Below are 21,273 nucleotides of genomic sequence, written 5' to 3' on the forward strand. Positions count from 1 at the left end.
TATTTCTTTGAATGGGGATAGGGGAGAGATATGAACTATGATAAGGGAAATATATTGCAAATTTTTGTTAACTCGCATGGTATAAACCTATTGATTACAGTTGTTCATTTCTAGATTTTAATGATTACTTGTCTAACTTATTATAATTTCTTTAGACTTTTAATACAGGCAGGCTATGATGTTAATATTAAAGATTATGATGGCTGGACACCTCTCCATGCTGCAGCTCACTGGGGTAAAGAAGAAGCATGTCGAATATTAGTGGACAATCTGTGTGATATGGAGATGGTCAACAAAGTGGTAGGCCTTTTAAATGTATTTTAAATTTTAGAAATATAATTTTAGTCTTAAAAATATTACAAGAATAAATTACATAATTGTATTAATTTTTACTAACTGTAAAACAAATTTTTGTCCATTATTGATTTTTATTATTAATTGTTTATGTCTTTTTCAGCTACCTATGAGGTGGTTTTGGCCTTATTCTGCAAAGAGAAAATTATTACTCTTTCAGTAATCATATTACCATACATATGGAATAGATTGGGGTACTTCAGTTGAAATTATGTTCTTAAGAATTCATAACTTTGGAAAACTTTGCATCTCTATAAGAATGTTTTCTTCTGTTATCATATTTATGAATTGTAACACATATAGAAGTGTGTTTCTAATTCTTCTCACCTTATAGACCTATTAGCTTGCTTATAGTAGCTTTTTAAGTGACATGGATAGTAAGTTATCAGATTTATTATTAGATTAGATTTTTCTCCTCTGCTCCCTTTCAGGTACCATCAGTCAGTTACCAGTGTCACTATTATTCTTACTAGTTCCCTCCCACTCCATGTCAGTAAATTATAAGGATCATTTACCAATAGTTGCAGAGCTCAAAACATATTTTTTTCTAGTGAGCCTAATTATCCTTGACTTCCATGAAATATCCCTTATATATGGCATTTCATAGGCTAGTATAGGTTCCTAAAATGATCTCATCTTTTATTCAGATGTGCACATCTAATTCTTTTGTTTCCATTAAATATGGATGCTGGTGCTGATTTCTCTAGTAACTGCGTTTTCTAATTGGGGATCTGCAAAGGGAAGAGATACACCACATGCCCAATATTTTCCCACACATAAGTGTTTAGAGCTTAAGGATAGTAGTGAGGATTCATTTCCTAGTTGCTGACATAAAGGGATAAAGAAGCCCTCTGAATGTCTTTGCTCTTTCTATAGTATTTCACATATGTATTTATAAATGTATTTTAAGTAAGAAATATGCAGGCAAGAAAATCATAGGAAGTGGTGAAAATCTTTAGGAAAGTTAAGATAAAAAATGTTCTACAATGATTCATCTATAACTATAGATTTGCCCTTATAAATAATTGTCTTCAATCTAAATATTTTTTAAAACTTGATAATTTGCTGTCTATTTTTAAAATTATAACAGTTTTCTGTTCTGTAATCAGCATTAGAAAATGAGTAAATATTGATACTATTTAATTTTAAGTTAAAGGACAGGTAATTTTAGCTTTGACAATTCATATTCCTCTCTAGCAGTTGGAATTTTTCTGAAGAAATTAGCAGAAGAATATCTGTTACCTTCTGATCTTTATTCTGCATTTCTGTCTCCCAAATTGTGTCCCCTACAGGCTACTTGTCCACTGGTATGGGCAGTGCTAATACTGGTTTATTCAGTGATAGTGGCTTTCAGATAAGGACCAGAAGAGAGAAGCTTATTACTTGAAATGATTTTCCAAAAAGATTATATTACTTCCTACTTTAAACATGTTGTTTTGCTAATGAAACATACACAATATATAGTATGTATGAGAAAAATTATTTTATCTTTCATCTGTTTTATCATTGTCTAACTCCTATGCCATACAATTCATAATTATGCTCTAGGAAAAAAACTACATAAAATCATTTTGGCCCTAGCCTGTGAGTCTTCAGTTGGTTGGAGCATCGTCTTGTGCACCAAAGGGTCGTGGGTTCGATTCTGGGTCAGGACACATACCCAGTTGGGTTGTAGGTTCAATCCCCAATTGGGAGCATGTACTTGAGGCAACAGATCAATGTTCCTCTCTCTCCCTATCCCATGCTCTCTCTCTCAAATCAGTAAAAAACATTAAAAAATCATTTTGCTTTATCTTTTATTTCTGTATTACTATATTAGAAGTTCCTTGAGTCATCCTATATTTTAATACCTATCTCTTCCTTTTATTTTTATTTTTTTAATTATATTTTTATTGATTTCAGAGAGAGGAAGGGAGAGGGAGAGAGATAGAAACATCAATGATGAGAGACTCGTCATTGATCGGCTGCCCCCTGCATGCCCCCACCTGGGGATGTAGCCCACAACCTGGGTATGTGCCCTAGGTGGGAATCAAACCACAATCTCCTGGATCCTAGGTCAATGCTCAGCTGCTGAGCCATGCCCAGCCAGGCTTATCTCCTGATTTTAGCACTTTAGTGCATCTTTATGTGATCTTGAAAGACTTGTGCCTCATAATTCCTTAGAATATTTCGGTTTTCAACTTGTTTTAGGATAGTGCTGTCCTTTTAACAACTGCATGAAGTTATCTGAATTTTACAGATTGAGGAACATGATCAGAGAAATAGAATAATTTTCATAAAGCCCTAATAATTGTTTCCTTTTAGTCTGCTAAGTTTTCTGCAACTTTTGTTAGTTTTTGAGTTCTCGTATATTTTATTTTTCCTGATACTAACTCATAAATTGTAAAAATATGGTTTGTAAATTTTTATTAAAATATGATTTTTCTTTTAAAATATCAAGATTTAATAGCAAGAGGCTACAGAGTACACATAGCATTTTGAGGGCCTTTGTGGCATAAATATATCGTAATACAAGCTTTTTTTTTAGGATTCTATAGTAATGGAAGATATTTTTATAAACTTCCAATTTTTAATTTTATAATTTTGCCTATGTGACTTAGGCTGTCTCTGTTTTCATTGGCTACATTTTAAAGTAACATGTCATAATTCATATTCAATCAAAACAGATTAGTCTTGATTATGGAAGCCTGCCTATATGAATTTATCTTGTCATTTGATACTTTCTTCAGTACTTGTAAATTAAAATTTTTTACTAAATTTCTTTTTTAAACGATATCAAGAAATGTGGTTGAGGTACTTTCAGAGTTTAGATAAATTCTTTACTAATAGAACACATAATTTGGGGAAATGTATAATATAGAAAATGTAATAAATCATATCATAGAAAGCTTGAAAGTTTTTCTACATGAAAATGGAGAAAATGTGCTAAAGTTACAGTAGTAGTTAGAAATTTTAGTCTTGTTCCTTTAGTTTATTTGCCAACTCTAAACACATTTGCTATCATTTTAACTTTAAATTATGATATCAATTTTAAATTGAAAGATTTTTATTTTGTTTCCTTAACTAATTAAAAGAATTATTTTACTAGAATGTACCCAAATACTAGCTCTTTTAAAATATTAACTAAAGTGCCCTTATAGTTGGAATTTTTCTCTAAATGCGGTATTACAGTCATTGGTAGAGAACTTTTTAACTTTGTAGATGTCATAATGAAGATTTAAATAAATAACAAAACTGCAACTGTTATTAATGGACAAGGATTTTTTTCCCTGATTCTATCTGAGCTGTTATTTTCTGTAAAGACAATGGAAGAATAGAGACAAAGATTCTGTTCCCACTTTCCTTTCATTACCTGCATGACTTAGGCAAATACCATACACTCAGAACCTGAGTTTCCTCATCTGTACAGTGGGAACCATAATAATGCATGTCCTGACTACTTCACTGGTTGTTGTAAAGATGAAGAGAGATCATACCAGCAAAGGAAATTCAGTTAGAACAAGTGAGGAAGGAAGAATGAAGAGACTGTGCAGTTAAACAGCGGCTCTAAGGTGGCTTTTGTAATTTACAGATGTATCAAACTAATTTTTTTAAGCAGTGATTTTTTTAAAAAATAGTTTTCTTGATTTATTCTCTTCTACCTCAGCATTTTGTGCCCTCCTTAGTAGTTTCCTGGTTGCTTTGAGTGACTGCTTATATGCCCTACTTCATTAGTACCCCATTAATGAAGCATAGCAGCCTTATAGTAGTTAAAGTCTGTTAGGCTTCATAACTGTCCTAGCAATTGTTTAAAGAGCATGGTTAAGTTACTGAGTTAAGTTAATGGGTGTGCTTTTCTGAAATTAGAAACTTTTCTGTGTTTGTAGCCTACATTTTACTCTAGTTTTTATTCTCTATCAGCTGCTGTTTTACGAAGTAGACTCGTTTATTAAGGGAGAAAGTAAAAAGAAAGGTTAGTAAGGTGATCCTGTTTCTTATTCTTATAAAGGAAAATTCCTTGGTTACGAAAATACCGCATCGCATTTAATTGCTGCTAAAATTTTATTACAATTTTTTAAAAATGTTCAAGGTGTATTTTACTTATGAGAAGGGATAATAAATGCTTAAAAGAATACTTAAAAGAAGCCAGTAAGATATTTCCATATAATAACATGATCTTGAACAGTTTGTTTAGGAAGTACAGCATGTGTAATATTATAGAATTAATCATACAAAGAGAGTATGATATAGCAAAAATGGGATTAACATGTATTGCTAATCTCAAAATCCCCTCCTAATTTTGAGCCAGTTATTTTTGTCTCAAAGCCCTTTATTCTTCAGGAATTTAATACTTAGCATTTAATACTCAAGGTGGAAATGGGGAAAAGAAGGAAAAGCTAAAACATTTGGACTAGGTGGGAAGGATAGATTGTCACTTAATTTCTTACTGGGAAGACTTTCTAACAAGAAAAGGCAGATATAAAAGTGTTTTTCAATCTTGTAAATTTTAAATACATACATTGCCCTATCTTGATAAAGAAGCATTTTATGTACTTTTAAAATATATGTTGTATACCATATCTTTTATTTTATAAACAGACAATGGAAAAACTAGCTCAAATGTTTAGTAGCTTATATTTCATTTTATAGTGTTGGGAAATGTAATTGATATATGAGTAGATGTCAGGATTCTCATATTGGAACAGAATTGAGGGTTGTAGTTTTGTTTGTTTTTAAATGGAAGAATTTGTGTGATTTTAAAAGTCGTTATCTACCCATTTGGCTTTGTTGTAAATATGAGACACCTGTTATGAAAGAAATTTTAATTTCCTTTCAGAGTGATTTCTAGTGGAAAAAAGTTAAATGTTTTTTGAGAAAGGATCATACACTGGCTAACATATAGGGTAGAATATGTTATAAATATGAACTTTTTGGCATTTTGGAAACTTGTAACAGTAGGGTTATTATAAGGACTAATGCAGGCAGCAGGGAAAATTCTTCCTGTGTTTGGTTACCAACTCTTTTAAGTTTTCTTTTCCACACTGAATAAAAATACACTGACAGATGTTCATCTGGATTAATTTTTTAAACTAAGCCATACTTGTGACAGGCTGCACTTTAAGCAGTTTTTTAGAAATATATTTTTTAATTGTATTACTCTAAGAAATTAGTTAATTTTTGTAGAGGTATCAAAAAGTAATAAGGCCTCCAAAGGTTAAACATGGAGTTAACATATCACCCAGTAATTCCACTCATAAACTATACACCCAAGAAAATGAAAACAGATGTCCAAACAAAAACTTGTACACAAAGGTTCACAGAAGTTATTATTCATTATATGTAGCATAAAACAGAAGCAAATGTTCATCAACTCATGAGTAGCTTAGCAAATGTGGTGTGTCATGCAATGGAATATTATTCAATGATAAAAAGAAATGAAGTATCGATACATGATATAGCATGGATGGACCTTGAAAAACTTATGCAAAGTGGAAAAAGCTAGTCACAAAGGATCACGTATTGTATGATTCCATTTATATGAAATGCCCAGAATAGGCAAATCCAAGGTAACAGAAAGTACATTAGTGGTTGGCTCAGGCTAGGAGAGATGAGTAAGTGGAGAGATGACTGCTAATGGGTATATCCTTTCTTTTTGGGGTAATCAAAATGTTCTAAAGTTAATTGTGTTGATAGTTGTAAAACTATGAATGTACTAAAAACATGAATTGTATACTTTAAATGGGTAATTTGTATGGTATATGAATTATATCTAAATAAAGTTGTTACACAAAAGGAAAGGTGTATCAGCTAATTCTCTTTCACATGGTTTTTTTCATATATCTCCTTTGAGTAATGTGTACTATGTATTATAACTACCATAAAATAGTTATCTAACTTTTTTTCTGTATAATTACACAGAATCACCAAAGGCATTTTGTAATTTATTGACTTTTTACCGTTACCACCCCCCTTGTCTCCTACCTAGGGCCAGACAGCCTTTGATGTAGCAGATGAAGACATTTTAGGATATTTAGAAGAGTTGCAAAAGAAACAAAATCTGGTATGTTTGATGACTGTCTAAAAATTATCTACATTAGGGAATTTCCTTAATAGCTTTGACTTTTAGATAGGTAAAAAAAATATTCCTGTGATGTTTTCTACTTTGGCCATCAAACTAAAATGATAGGGACAAGAAAATAAAGGAGTGGTAGTGGTGTTTTGCCTGTGTGTTGCTTATCCCCATTCTTCTAAACTCCCCTTCACAAAATGAATACTCTTATAATGTATATGTCCTGAAGAATATACATGTTCTTCTAATTTCATAAGAAAGTTTGCTTCAAAAGTAGAGGCTATAAAATCTCAGATTTCTCAAATAGCAAACCCTAGATAAGCAAGGAGTGATGTAACTAGAAAACAGATTTTTAAATAAAATATTATCAGACATCGTAAGTGGTGATTGGATCTTGACTTTTTAATGAACTAAAGTTGAGAGGGATCTAAAAGAGACCAACTTAGTCCTTCATGGAGTTTTTTAACTGTCTAAACTTTTTCTTTATCCAAGCCCTTTTCTTTTCGGGTACAGCTTAAATATTTTCTTTGTTTTATTTTGTTTAGTGTTTGGAAAACTACTTTGTTACTATTTTCAATTTTGTGTTTTATTAATGTTATCTTAATAGTATTTCTATTTTCCTTTGCGTAACTTTTATGAAGCTGCATAGTGAAAAACGGGAGAAGAAATCTCCATTAATTGAATCAACAGCCAATATGGACAATAATCAGTCACAGAAGACCTATAAAAAGTAAGTGAAATATTAAAGTAGATTTTGTTATTGTTATGAATGAGTTGGCATGATGGTCACAGGCATGATTGTTAGATTTTGTAGATCTGGGGGAAAATTAATGTATTTTGACCTTTTGTGCATATAATTGTTTGAAAGCTATTTTCCTTTCACAGCAAAGAGACACTGATTATTGAGCCAGAGAAAAATGCATCCCGTATTGAATCTCTGGAACAAGAAAAGGTTGATGATGAAGAAGAAGGAAAGAAAGATGAATCTAGCTGCTCTAGTGAAGAAGATGAGGAAGATGACTCAGAATCAGAAGCTGAAACAGGTAAAATTTGAAGGATAAAAGGATTTTCTATTTTTTGTTTTGGTGTTAAGTAAGCTGCGAGAACAGGCTTTAATTTTGAAACTTTTCAGACTGATTTGCTACTTTTTTGGATACCTTCCAAGCCAGTAAATTACCTTCCAGGGAGTATAGTTGTGATTTTTTGTTTTCTCATTACATGGAATCTCTTTTTCACCTCTGTCTCTTTATGACCTTTTTAGGTTTGAAGGTGAAAAGACTTCTAAGTCTCTCTTAGGATGGCGTAGATAGGGTATAAATGAGTTTCCAGCAATCCAAGAATGTTCCTGCTATTTTCTGAGGCCCAAAAGTCCAGAAGCAGGTCCCAGCAGCATCCCAAAAATTACCTTAGAAATAGTAAAAATTTAGAAAGTTGGGGATGAGTCAAGATACTTTCCTGTGGGAGTATAGGGAAATTTACTTTGAGAAATTTTAGAGATAAAGAATAGTATAATAGAAATTCATATTCCAACTACCAAGACTTAATAGTGGACGTTTAGCTATATTTGCTTTAAATTTTTCTTTTAATAAAATTAAAACAGCACAGTTGTCTTCTTTATATACCCTAGTCTACTTCCCTTTCCTCTCTTTCCAAAGACAGTCACTATCATGAGTTTTTCTGTAATCTTCTAGTCCATTTTTATACTCTTATCTTACACGTACATTCAGAAATAATCCATAGTAATTATACGGTTGTTTTGTGTTTTTGTTTTTTATACCTTAGGAGTTGTTATGCAACTTGCTTTTTTACTCAAAAGTTGTATTATTTAGATTTGTTCATATCTGTTTCTTTATCTTTGTAACTTACCCCTTTAGTTGCTGTATAGTATTCATTAAATGCATCCATTTCCCTTCTGATAAATATTTACCTTATTCTCAATATTTTGTTGTTGCAAATAATGCTGCAGTGATCATTTGTGTAAATGCCTCCTTGTATATAAGCACAAAAGATTCTCTAATAGAATTATTAGTCACATTTTCTTTTTATTTTATTTTGTTAATTTAATTTTAAATTTTTACTAAATTTATTGGGGTGGCATTGGTTAATAGGATCCCATAGGTTTCAAGGGTAGATTTTTATGATAAATGATGTGTATATTGCACTTGGTGCCCACCACCCAAAGTCAGATCTTCTGTCACCGTATATTAGTCACATTTTGAATTTTCATAGATGCTACCAAATTGTTTTATCAGCGCTGCCATAACAATTTACATTCTTTTCCTTTATAGTATCAAGGATATTGTTTCTGCGTTTTTTCCTCTCATACACATTTTTATAGATTTACCAAATTGCTTTTATTAACATTTATTTTCTTATTCTATATCAGTTAATCTCTCAGAACTTCTGAATAACATGAGATTCCAGTATTGCCATCACTGAATTGCATAACCTGGTGTTTTAACATAACTTTATCAGAAAAAAATATACCATTTCCAATAAGATTTTTGTTCAGTGGAAGACCTGTCATTATCACAACCAGTTTGGTGGTCATTGGTAAACACACAATAGAGCCCTAGAATTTCTTAGACTACCTATTTGTCCTCTAGAAACAACAATAACAGTTTTGAATTAAATTTTACTTTTATTCAGCGAAATATTTCATATAACAGAATGGAAGAAGCTAAAGTTTACCAAATAAACACATGTCGAGGAACATAAGTTTCCCATTAAAAACAAGATGTTGCTTAAACAGATACAGGCTAGCTTTGTTGTGAGGTGTTTTGGATATGTTTTGGATTCCCTTATTTTATTTTATGTTTTTTTGAGAGAGATTACTAATTGTACAAGTAAATTATTTTTCAGTATTTTTGATATATGTAAATAGCTAGATTCTAGTCACTTAGGGCCTTAATTTTTTTTCTTTATTGCTGTCACATTGCTGGTCAGGTGAGTCAGTATATATCCTTTGTGTTGGTGAGACAGTAATATCGCTAAAATTGGAAGCTGAAGCAACATGTAATTATTGAATGTTATAATTTATTTCTATAACATGCTAATTAAAATATTTCTAATTATCAAAACAAATTATGTGAGAATCAGCATGCACAGTGTTTTAAGAACACACACTGATTAATGCATGTAATTTTAGGTGTGGGTAGTATATTTAACCTTACATTTTTCTGTGAAATTATGATAATATCTGCTTTATATGGGTACTATATAGCAATCAATTGCTTTATAATGTGTTGGCTTTCATATAATAATTGTATAAAATTCTTCACCACTCATTTAAATATGATCAATATTCATGCTTACCTGATATCAATCATCACTTCGGTTACATTTGTGCTATTTCCCATGTTCGAGATGAAATACTATCATTGAAATTTAAATTGTCTCAGATACTTTTCTAAGTACTTAACATTATTTTTGTGTCGTTAATCTCTTCCTTATGCAACATGTCTTGGCCCCCAATCTATAGTAAAATACATAATTAAACTGTATGCACATTTGCACAAGAAAGCCAGGACTAGCATCGAGATCTCCTAACTCATGTGTCAAGTCTTTTACTGCTTACAAAGTAGAATTTAAGAACTGTAAGTCCAGGCATCTCACAGAGATTTTTACTATCTATTTTTTAAATCGGCCCCTTCTGTACAATTTACTGTTCAATGGTAGGCACTGGGGAGCTATTTAAAACAAACAAAAGACAGATTTAGGCCTGTCTTGCCACTGACTAACAATTCTCCTGACCTCTTTTGGTTGAAATTTCCTTGCTTGTGAAATAAGAAATGGACTAAATGATCTGGATAATTCTTTAAACTCTACTATTCTATAAATATAAATAGAACTAATTACCATCAAATTGTATTGTATTAGTTCCTTGTTGGGGGCTTAAGCATACCAGTTACTCTCTGCTTAGTTTCTCACTGAGCTAACTTTAAATGTTCCTCTGAAGCATTGTACTATGATAATTTTGTTCTTCCTGTTGCTGATAGTTGTGCCAGGAAAATTTGACTCTGTCTCAAGAATTAATCCATGTAAATGCTGTGTGGTTCTTTCTCCCTCTTTTAATATCAACAAGGCTTTATCATACTTTATTTGGCAAGCTTAAGAAAGCATCCATTTCCCTGTAGAGCTACAGCTTGATTTGACAATTTCTAAACTTTCTTTTTTCTACTTTTTGTATGGTTATTTTTTTTAAAAAACTCTTTGACGTAAAATAACTATTTTGCTGAATTTTCTTTCATAAATCATTTACCAAACCAGTTTTTAAATTGGTGTTCTTTTCATAAATCAGATGAAAATAGGAACTTAACCAAAAATTTAATTTCCTTTCAAATAGTTTATAAATTTGAGAGGTAGCTGAGAAATGAGAAAAGGGAAGCATACTTTTGACTTTAGGTGTTTTTTTCCATTAGGACTTGGAAAATTTTCATTCTTTGTTAAAAATCAAATGGCTAGAAGGGCTTCAGCTATATTAATAATGTTTATTTACTTTAGTTGGATAGTGGACATCTGGGATTTGTTTCATTATTATTCTTAAACCAAACATAAATGTTTACATACATGAATATACATTCTTTGGTGTATATATTTCGCTGATATGAAACAGAATTTTAAACCAAAAGAAAACAGGGAGAAAAGGAAAAAATAAAATGAGAGAAAATCTGTTGGACTTTATTATTTATCTCTTCTACTAGACGTGTAAGCTCTTTGCAGTTAAGATAGTTTCTTTTCATCGACTGATACATTCCCAGTACCTAGGACAGTACTGGAAGTATGGAGACAATACATATTTGTTGAATTACTCTCTCCATTTAAGCGGATTGTTTTCCAGGAAGATGGTCTAATTAGGTTATACATTATTCATATTTAACTGTGCTTATAGGCTTAGCTTCTGTTGAAGGAAAAGATGTATTAACAGTGAAAATAAATTTTATTAGACTGAGTCTAGCTGATTTAGTTTATTTGAAAACCTAATGTTATAATAGTTTTTAAATGTGACAGTTTGCCCATGTCCTTTGGTATAGTTTGAGATACACTTTTTACCTTAACATCTTATGGTTGTTTTTGTAGTCACAAATTGAAGTGAATGAATCATTGCAAATTCATATTGTTGGTGGGATGTCTATACTTGCCCTGAAGATAGGGCTTTTTAAATATTGTCAACTTATAAAGTGTAACAGCATATAGTAATGATAAGGTGGAAGATTTCTTTGGAAAACTGATTATCTAAAGGAGAGAGAAAGATAGTATAATGAAAATGAGTATCTCATAGAGCTTTAAAAGCACGATACTTGTTCTTCAAAGTATAGAAGGATATCTATCCTACCTCATTTTGAAACTAAATGAATACTTTAAAACTAGATAAAATGACCTTTGATCATTTGGAAAGTAAACTTTTCTAGTTCATTTATAAATTACAGTTAATATAAAGATTTAAATTATGTATGACCTTTTTGGTAAAAGCCAGTCTGACTTAATTGTTCAAACACAGTCTGAATTTTTTCTAGCATCAGATCTATTTTTCTAATATTTTCAAAAATCTTTTTCTAAGCGATTCATTATCAGTTGGAAATTGTCTTGATACATTGTGAAAAGAGTTTTAACCTGATCTTATGCCCATTTAACTATAGACTTTTTAGAGGTGAAAAGGCATGCTCTTTGTGACATTGAAGCATACCTTTATCAGGAATCTAAGCTGATTATTGACAGAAAGCACTTTTAGATTTCCTGGAATAAAGAAGATTCATCAGTTTTAGGTATATAAGTTGTTTATACATTAGAAAATACACAGCTCTTGTAATTTTTTTAGTTACATTGTATTTATGCATTCAAGTTTTAAATATTAATTTAAGAGATTTCTTAAATTTCCAGTGTTAAAAGTGCAAAAGTAAGATTCTGTTTATGCTTTTTATTTTTTGAAGCTTTATTGTGTTTCTTCATATTATTTTATTTACGTTAGCATACATACTGAAACATTTCTAGAAACTCCTTAAAAATTTTACTTGTTTAAAGGGATGATAATAATAGTGGGAGAAGACTTTGAATTAATAAAACCTTAAAACAAATAGAATATAAATTTTTATTATTCCAGCCATTGAAACCAAGTTCATATAGAATCTTAACTCTTAATCTTCTTTTTTTCTTCTTTTTTTTTTTAATTAAAATAGATAAGACAAAGCCCATGGCTTCTGTAACTAATGCCAATACTTCTAGTACACAAGCAGCTCCTGTAGCTGTTACAACACCTACTGTGTCATCTGGTCAGGCAACACCTACATCACCTATAAAAAAGGTAAGCCTAAATTGCATTTGCTAAAAATACATATCTTCTATTTAAGTACCATTGGGGCTAAAGTATTAAGACAGTTCTCAGTTTTTATAGTTTATTCCAAAAATATCTAAGGTTTAAAAATAAGAATATATTTTTCTTTCTTTAATTTGACCAGATTTCTGAATCATATTATATTATAGTCATATTATATTCATTATGCTTTTTGCAGTTGATACTATAGTTGATAGATATCAGAAATAAACGGTAGAATGATTAAAATTTTCATATGAAAATTAATCATGGTAGTTTTTATTTCAGTTAAAACTTCGAGAAACACAGATTTTCAAAACTCTTTTATCTCTGTTAAGTAAAGGTGCATTTTGATAATTTCACATGAGCATTAAGTTAAGCACGAGTCAATGCGAAAACTAGAATCTAGATTTTCTAACTCAATACAAAGCACCACGCATGCAAGTATGGCATACCAGTAAGAGCGTGATCTTTGAAGACAAACCAGAGATTAGCTCTGACCCCACCTGTTGTAAGTTTATGCCTTGAGTGAGTTACTATCTTCCTTATCTGTCAAAAAAGAAAAAAAAAGATAAAAACAATTAAGTAAGTTAACATTAAAGTTTTAGTTGAGAGAGCCTGGCTAGTGACAAAATGTTAGTGTCATTTCTTCCTCCCTTACTCTGTTCTCCATGTGTTCTCTGTCCTTGCTTCCTTTTCTCCACCAAACAGTGCTTTTTAACTAGTGTGTTGATATTTTTAAACTTTCTTTTTCCCTGCTTCTCTAAAACCTCTACTTCCTTAAACCCAAATTAAAGATTAATTAAGAGTTCTATGTTACTGTTTTTTTTACCTACTTGTCTCTTTTTAAAGGCTTCTTTTCCACCAGCCCTTATCTTTAAGGAACATACTCATGCCTCTTTCTGTATGTACACACAAACCCACAATGCACAGACTTACACACATACCTTTTTTTTTTTTTTTTTTTTTTGCTAAACCATTTAAGAATTGGTTGCAGTCAATATAACACTTGACCTCTAAATACTTGAGTATGTGTCTCATAGTACAAAGTCATTATCTTTCACTCCCACACTAAAATTATCATACTTAGGAAATTTAACTTTGATATAATACTATTATCTATGTTCAATAATACACAGAACATACTCAAGATTTTTCCAATTTCCCTTTGGTTATAGTTACATCTTTCTAACCGTTTGGTTGTTTTTTATTTTGTTTTGTTTTTCAAATCAAGGGTGCACTCGGAGATTGTATATTTTGTGTCATGTCTCTGCCTTTGGATTTATTTTGTTACTTGTCTGACATTTGGTTTGCTTGGGTTTGAGGACTGATGTTAAATCCCTATAATGTTTCTATCACAGTGTCAGTCTTGCTACTGTTTGGACTTGGCTCCAAGTGGTCAAAATATGAATCTTTTAAAATCATAAAGTAGAGAATTTTTTTTTAATCTATACTCTTTGTAATAAGCCTCTTCTAAAACTTTTTCTAAGGAAATCAATAATGTGAATTCTTAGTGGTAAAAATCTATGGATTTCATTGGTACAGCTTGAGTATCAGGAAAGTATATGAATGAGTAGTTGTCTTAACCTTCTATAGTCTAGAACTGAGGGCTTCTTGAATCAGCTAGATCCCATGTTCATATGATTATAATTATATATGCTTTAAAGTGGAATTTTCCAGAAGCAGCCTGTCTGCAGAATTTGGTTATCATGCCATACATAACAGGTGTCACCACAAGCTACTTTAACTATTTAATCCTAGAACCCCTATATACTTCTTCAATGAATGCTAAACTTTAGCTCTTTTGATTTATTATCTGTTAGAACTTGGATTATCAAAAGTTTCCAAAAAGCTCCATCTCCTTGGAATAGTTGGCCAATAACCTGGCTGTCATTCTTTTGAGTATTTAGCTAAGCCATGTCTTTCTTACCACAGATAAACAATGACAGTAAACTACTTGTGATCAATTATGTTTTTCTCAAGCATAGTCCTACATTTATGGCAATTTACTTCTTGATTTATGCCAACTATCTTCATTGAAAGCAAACGCTTAATAACTCTGTTAGATTAGTGAACTAATAACCTGTTTGCTTATAAAATTCTTATTCAGAATTACTTTTGATTTTTGTAATTAAATTGATCTAATCTAATTTGAAAATTATATTATTTCAGTCTTTGTTTTTTAAGGTTTTCTAGCCAAATTTTATTCAAAGCAATAAAGTCATGGTGTACAAAAAATTTGAAGTGTTACCTTAATGGATGGAGCAACGTTTTATCATTATTGTATGACTTTTTTTTTTTTAATGTATCTTTATTGATTTCAGATAGAGGAAAGGAGAGGGAGAGAGAGAGATAGAAACATCAATGATGAGAGAGTCATTGATCAGCTGCCTCCTGCACACCCCCGACTGGGGATCCAGCCCGTAACCCAGGCATGTGCCCTGATGGGGAATCGAACCCCGATCGCCTGGATCCTAGGTCAAGGCTCAACCGCTGAACCACGCCTGGACTGGCTATTGTATGACTTTTAAGCCTCTTATTATGTTCACTACTACTTTATGTACTTCAGTGTTTTTTTAAATATGTATTTTTATTGATTTCAGAAAGAGTATGAGAGAGGGAGAGAGAGATAGAAATACCGATGAGAGTGAGTTACTGATTGGCTGCCTCCTGCATGCCTCCTACTGGGGATCAACCCGCATCCCAGGCATGTGCCCTGACTGGGAATCGAACCTCGATCTCCTGGTTCATGGGGTCCACACTCAACCACTGAGTCACACCACCTGGACTATGTACTTCAATTTAGCGTTATAGTTTTTCTTAAGTTTGTTTCAAGGTTTTTTCTGTAACTTAGAGACCTAAGAGATACAAATTTTCTTACATGAGTTGTTAATTTGTAAATACATCCTTAAAGATTTTACAGTTGTGGGTTCTGTCTATTTTTAGATTCTCACTCAGTACTCTGCTTCTGATATTTAGACAAAGTTACCTTAAGCTCTTTAGTTTCCTCCACCTGTCCATAAACTACAGCCAGCCTTCACACACGCATGGGCTTATGACAAGAAATAGATCACAAACCAGGAAGCTCTAAAACAGTATTAAATATCATTTGTATTCCATAATAACTGGGGGTGACTACAGGGAAACATGGATGTATTTATTTTAAGTGATCTTCCCTTAAGGTCTCAACTTCTTGAGCTAAAAATAAAGAATTGTTTCTGTAGCAATGAGATCAGGCCTATGAGTTGTGCAAATGTTAGCTATAAAACCATTAGTTTGATTTTATTATTTAAAATTTTAACTAACAATAAACTTATATCGCTCTATAGTCAAAATAAATATTGTTGGTATCTCTGAAAAAGATTACCTACTCTGCTGTATGCACATAGATTTCAGTAAGTGTAAACTATTTTTCTTTACAAAGCAGTAAAAATTAGAATTTTCTTGGTATTAAATGTTTTAGTTAATTGAATCTAATTATTAAGCATAATCATAATAAAATACTGTGTGCTTTCAGTGTATGAAGTATGCCAATAAAAGTGTACAAATGTAGAATTATAGTTAAAAATGGAAGAAATATTTGATTTCAGGTAATGGAATTAGGACATTTGAGATAAACTTGAAGTATGAGTAGGCAGTATTTCAGCCAAACAGAGAAGGGAGGTTTGTGCAGTTAGTTGAAAACAATGTGAGCCAAGTAGGGATAATGTGGAGTATTTTGCATGAAAAATGAGTTGTATAGTTTGATTGACTTATAGGGTGCATATAGAAAATAAAACAGGAAACGTAGAGCCGAATTGTGGAATGTCTTCATTACTACAGTAACATTGTTTTACAGTTTGATAGTAGAGTATTATAGATGTTTGAACAAGGCCATGAGAGAGTTATGCTTTATAGAATATTACTTTGATAGCAATGTACAGTTGCATTTGAAGGTGAGAGGCTAGTTGAGAGATTTATTAGAAAGTCACTGAAGTTGCCCAGGATTAGAATATAAACTAGAGAAATGGTAGTGGTCTTGTAAAGGAGAGGAAATTTAAAGACTTGGCACCTAATTTGTAAATGGAGAAAGATGACAAAAAAGTCTAACATGTCTAACAAGTTTCAATTGAAGAAATTATTGGTGCCATTAAATGAAATAGGGAACTAAGAGATGGTTTGGAAATAATGGTATTTGATTTTAGAGATGTTGAGTTTTAGGTTCCAATTATCATTCTAGATAGTCCTTTCTTTTTCAAGGCACGTTTAATTTAATATTAAGAGAGTGATACAAAAGGCCCAAATGCAATAAAGGGACAAATTCCCCCATTAACACCAATGACAACACTCTTTCAACATGTGCCTGTTGAATGGAATGGGGATTTAATAAATTTCACTAAAAAGGCAGTGAGTCTCATCCCAACCAATATTTTTATACAACCTGGTTGTGAAATGAATGTCTGTAATGCTTCAAACAGTTTAAACCTGAAGTTTGATACCACACCTTCCTGTTTGTATAGCCCTCAGTAAGATTATCTACAGTATTAACAACCATTTAAAGAACAAACCATTGATTAAAACCACATTGATTTAAGGCTCATTCAAGTAATGTAGAGCCCTAAACTAAATGGTGAAATATATGAACTATAACTATTAAGTTGTTTGTTCTTTTTCTAAAGGTAAATAGAAATTCAGGAATGGTCAAGAATGGGAATTTAGGAGTCAGACTGAGCTAGAGAGTAACAAATTGGAGAATAAGCTGAATGCAATTAACATTTAGCCTGAGGAAATAGAGCACATCCTACTCCCAACCCCCCAGGAGAAGAAACTGGAAGGAAAGATGGGAGATCTGAGAATAGACTCTTGGAGTACTTACATTGCAAGGCTATGACAAGGAAACTTGCTATTTACAACAACGAAAAGACCAAAACAAAGGATGTAATCAGAAGAATGGGAAAGTCAAAATAGTGTCCTATTATATAAGCCAAAATAAGAGTTTCAGGGAGTGGGTCTAGTTGAGTATGTCAGAGAGGTTCACTTACACATCAAATAAAGTTGAAAGGTGCTTTTGAACTTAAATGCAAACTCATGTTACACAGAGTGGAAGTGTATCAGTCAGTATAGTGCAATAAATGTTCATTTCAAAATTGAAAATACTGCCTCCTTTTTCTTAACTCTAAAGTGGTAATAGTAGTATTTCATTGGGTGGTTGTAAGAATTAAATGAGATAACCCATGTGAAGCATTTCGCTTAGGTCCTGACACCAATAAACATTTGTTAAGTGTTAGTTTCTTTTACAGCATTCAGTAAATGTTATCTTCTGTCTGATCATTTTATCATGGAGAAATAACATTTGTTTCCAGTTTGGGGGAGGTTCTAGGGCAGGGATTGGTAACCATAGCCTGTGGGCCAAAGCTGGACCACACTACCTGCTTCTGTATAGCCTACAAGTTAGAATGGTTTTAAAATTTTTTAATGGTTGTGGGAAAGGGAATCAAAAGAATATTTTGTGACATAAATTCAATGTTTCTACATCAAGTTTTATTGGAACACAGCCACGTTTTTTACTTATGGATTACCTGTGGCTACTTTTGTGCTACAACAGCATAGATGAGTAGTTACAACAGAGACTCAGGTCTGAAAGCCTAAAATGTACAATTTGTTCCTTTACAGAAAAGAGTTTGCCAACCTCTGTTCTAGAGGACTATGACTTTAATCTCAGAAATTAATAACCTCAGTGCCTGTCATGTGGCATAAAATATTACAGAGATTCCTGAGCTTTTTCAGTAGATGGAACCCCTAGTGTTTTACTAATTTATTTTTTCGCAGTGCCACTTGGCTGAAAGAAATACCTATTTGTTTCATTTATTAAATAGTTAAGTGCAAATAAGTTAATGACAGTTTGTCCAGTGTCCAACAGATGTTACTGTGTTTCTTTCAAAGCTTTAAAATATCCCATAGCGCTGCTGTGATTTTGTTCTGTCCCCTGGAATGCCTCATTGCACACTTTGGGGAATGTTATATATCATGTGTCTGTTTTTAGCCCTACTGATAGGAATTAGCTAATGTAAGTGCCAGAGGTATCTTATAACAGTGTTGTCTATGAAGTGGCCCTCCAACATCATGGCTGCTTTAACAAGCTCTATTAAACTGCTAATTATAGCAAACTTTGGCAAAAAATATGAAAGAAAGGGATTTCTGTGTTTTTGTTTTTTTGTTTGTTTGTTTTTTGGTGTTTGTTTGTTTTGATTAATTCTCACCCGAGGTAATTTCCTCCATTGATTTTTAGAGAGAGTGGAAAGGGGGGGAAGAGATACACATCGATTGGTTGCCTCCCACATGCACTTGGATGGGCTAGGGATCAAACCTGTGACTCTTCTGTACATGGGCCTACTCTCTGACCACTGAGTCACACTGGCCAGGGCTGAAGAAAGGGATTTTTAAAAAAATATCCATGTCCTATGTTTTTAGCAACTAGTTAGTTGCTATATTCACCCATCTATATTTCACTGTGATTATTTAAATCTTGTAAGTGAAGTTGGTGATGTGAACTAGTTAAAGATAACAGATGTTTCATTTTTAAGGCCATTGGAAGGAAAGCCCTGGAAATGAAATAAGTATTTGTACAAACAAAGTTGTTAGTTAAAATGTTTAATGTTTAGTGAAAAAAACAGAGAGTAAAATAAGGTTATGATATTTAAAATATTACTGAAGATATAACTAGAAAATATATCACTTGTTACTTTTTTGTTGATTTTACTGGATTTAAAAGTTTTTAACCTAAATATATAAATGAATAAAAACAAAGTTCAAGTGCAGTAGTACACTCACATTCTATAATGTTATCTGCTCTATATGCTGCCTTTCACTGCTTTAGAAGTTTCTCTGTTATATTCTTTCAGACTCTTTCATGCTGAAAGTGAAACTTTTTCCCGGTGACTTTTAAAGATTGGATTATTACCCAATTACTGGTTTTTAATTTATTATAAAATTAATTTTTAAAAGAAAAAGTATGTTTTTTTCATAACTTCCTTTTCTGTTTTCATGCTTTCAATCTTTATCTCTTTACTGTCTTATTTTAATTGGCTTTAGTATGATTTCATTGCTCCTATCATGCCTGTGGTGGAATCAGTAGATCCCGCATCATGGAGGCAGGGCTTGCGCAAAACTGGCATTGTTCTTGTGCCCAGTAAGGGTGAAAAATCTATGGTGAGGCATTTCTATGTGCAAGGATTTATATTAGGTTACAACATAACAAGTTTAATATGAATATTGGTTCCAAAGATGCATGGTTTTAAGTCCTTATTGGTGTGCTCATTTCTTTGTATTTGCGGCATAATTTTTCTGTGTGATATAAAGTGTGGAGTGTGTTTTCTTAAATCTAACTTCTGGAAAGGTAGCTCATTCCTTTTTAGATCTTTACACTTTTGACTAAGACATTAACCTCCTTAGTAAAAGTGTTTCTCCTGAAACAATTAACTGTAATTTTAAACATATTTTTCTGTAAACTTACTTCCAGCTTAAGGACTGATGTCTTGATGATTCTTTTTTCTTTTCCTTAAAAATAAAATAAAAACAGTTTCCAACCTCAGCTACAAAAATTTCTTCCAAAGAAGAAGAGAGAAAAGACGAGTCTCCTGCATCTTGGAGGTTAGGACTTAGAAAGACTGGCAGTTATGGTGCACTTGCAGAAATCACAGCATCTAAAGAGTCTCAGAAAGAAAAAGACACTGCAGGTGTTATGCGTTCAGCTTCAAGTCCTAGACTTTCCTCCTCTTTGGATAATAAAGAAAAGGTAATCAATTTCACGATCTGGTTTCTTTAAAAACTCTAATGATTTGTTTTCTAGGAACGTTAGATCTCTTAGATTTTTTACTCTGTATCATTAGATCTATGTTTCAGCTTAATTCATGTGCCTTAAACATGTATCTGTATGGAAGCATTAGATATGATTAGACTGTATTCAAAGGAACCCTTTATCTTACTTGAGAATTTACAATAAAATATATCAAGGAGCGAGTTTATTTATTGATTAGATAAGTTTTCCTAAGTTTAGGAACACATTTATTCTAGGATGTGATTATACTCATAAGTTGCACTTATCTAGAATCCGCAACTTTTTTTTACCGGCTTTTCCATCTGATACATCACAAGCAACTTTTTCTTCATGAGTAGTTTTAATAACTATATTTTTGAAAGGCAGTATTAAATTGCATCACACAGGCTGTATCACAGTTCATTCAGTGTTACTTTATATAGTTAGGTTATTTATTTTCTACTGCATTTTTAGTGCTTGGACCTTTTTTTTATACAGTTTGTTCCCTCTATGTAGAACTGTTTCTTTGTATCAGAAATTCAGAAATGGAATTTCTCATCAAGTAATTTTAATATTTTATTTTGTATAAATGTATCACCCAGTTGTTTCCAACATATGTTGATTCCAACATAGTAGGAATGTATCACATGCCATTGTCAAAACCATACTTGGAGATATATAATTTAAATAATTTTGTTTTGAATATTATAATGTTAATATTTTAAATGGTAGAATATCAAGATAATAAATACCTTATGTAAGTAT

At 31.9% G+C, this 21,273-nt stretch overlaps 1 protein-coding gene across 3 annotated transcripts in view; it reads left to right on the top strand.

Moving 5' to 3' along the window:
* Positions 1-21,273, top strand: part of PPP1R12A (protein phosphatase 1 regulatory subunit 12A) — a 130,649-nt gene that overhangs the window by 76,532 nt on the left and 32,844 nt on the right. For all 3 annotated transcript variants that reach the window (XM_081130558.1, XM_081130559.1, XM_081130560.1), the window contains exons 6-11: positions 156-300; positions 6,320-6,394; positions 7,045-7,133; positions 7,289-7,446; positions 12,580-12,704; positions 20,272-20,487. In XM_081130558.1, the coding sequence (XP_080986684.1) occupies positions 156-300; positions 6,320-6,394; positions 7,045-7,133; positions 7,289-7,446; positions 12,580-12,704; positions 20,272-20,487 (808 nt within the window). The remainder of the gene's footprint in view (positions 1-155; positions 301-6,319; positions 6,395-7,044; positions 7,134-7,288; positions 7,447-12,579; positions 12,705-20,271; positions 20,488-21,273) is intronic.

Source organism: Miniopterus schreibersii, assembly GCF_964146895.1.
Source record: "Miniopterus schreibersii genome assembly, chromosome: 2".
NCBI lineage: Eukaryota > Metazoa > Chordata > Mammalia > Chiroptera > Miniopteridae > Miniopterus > Miniopterus schreibersii.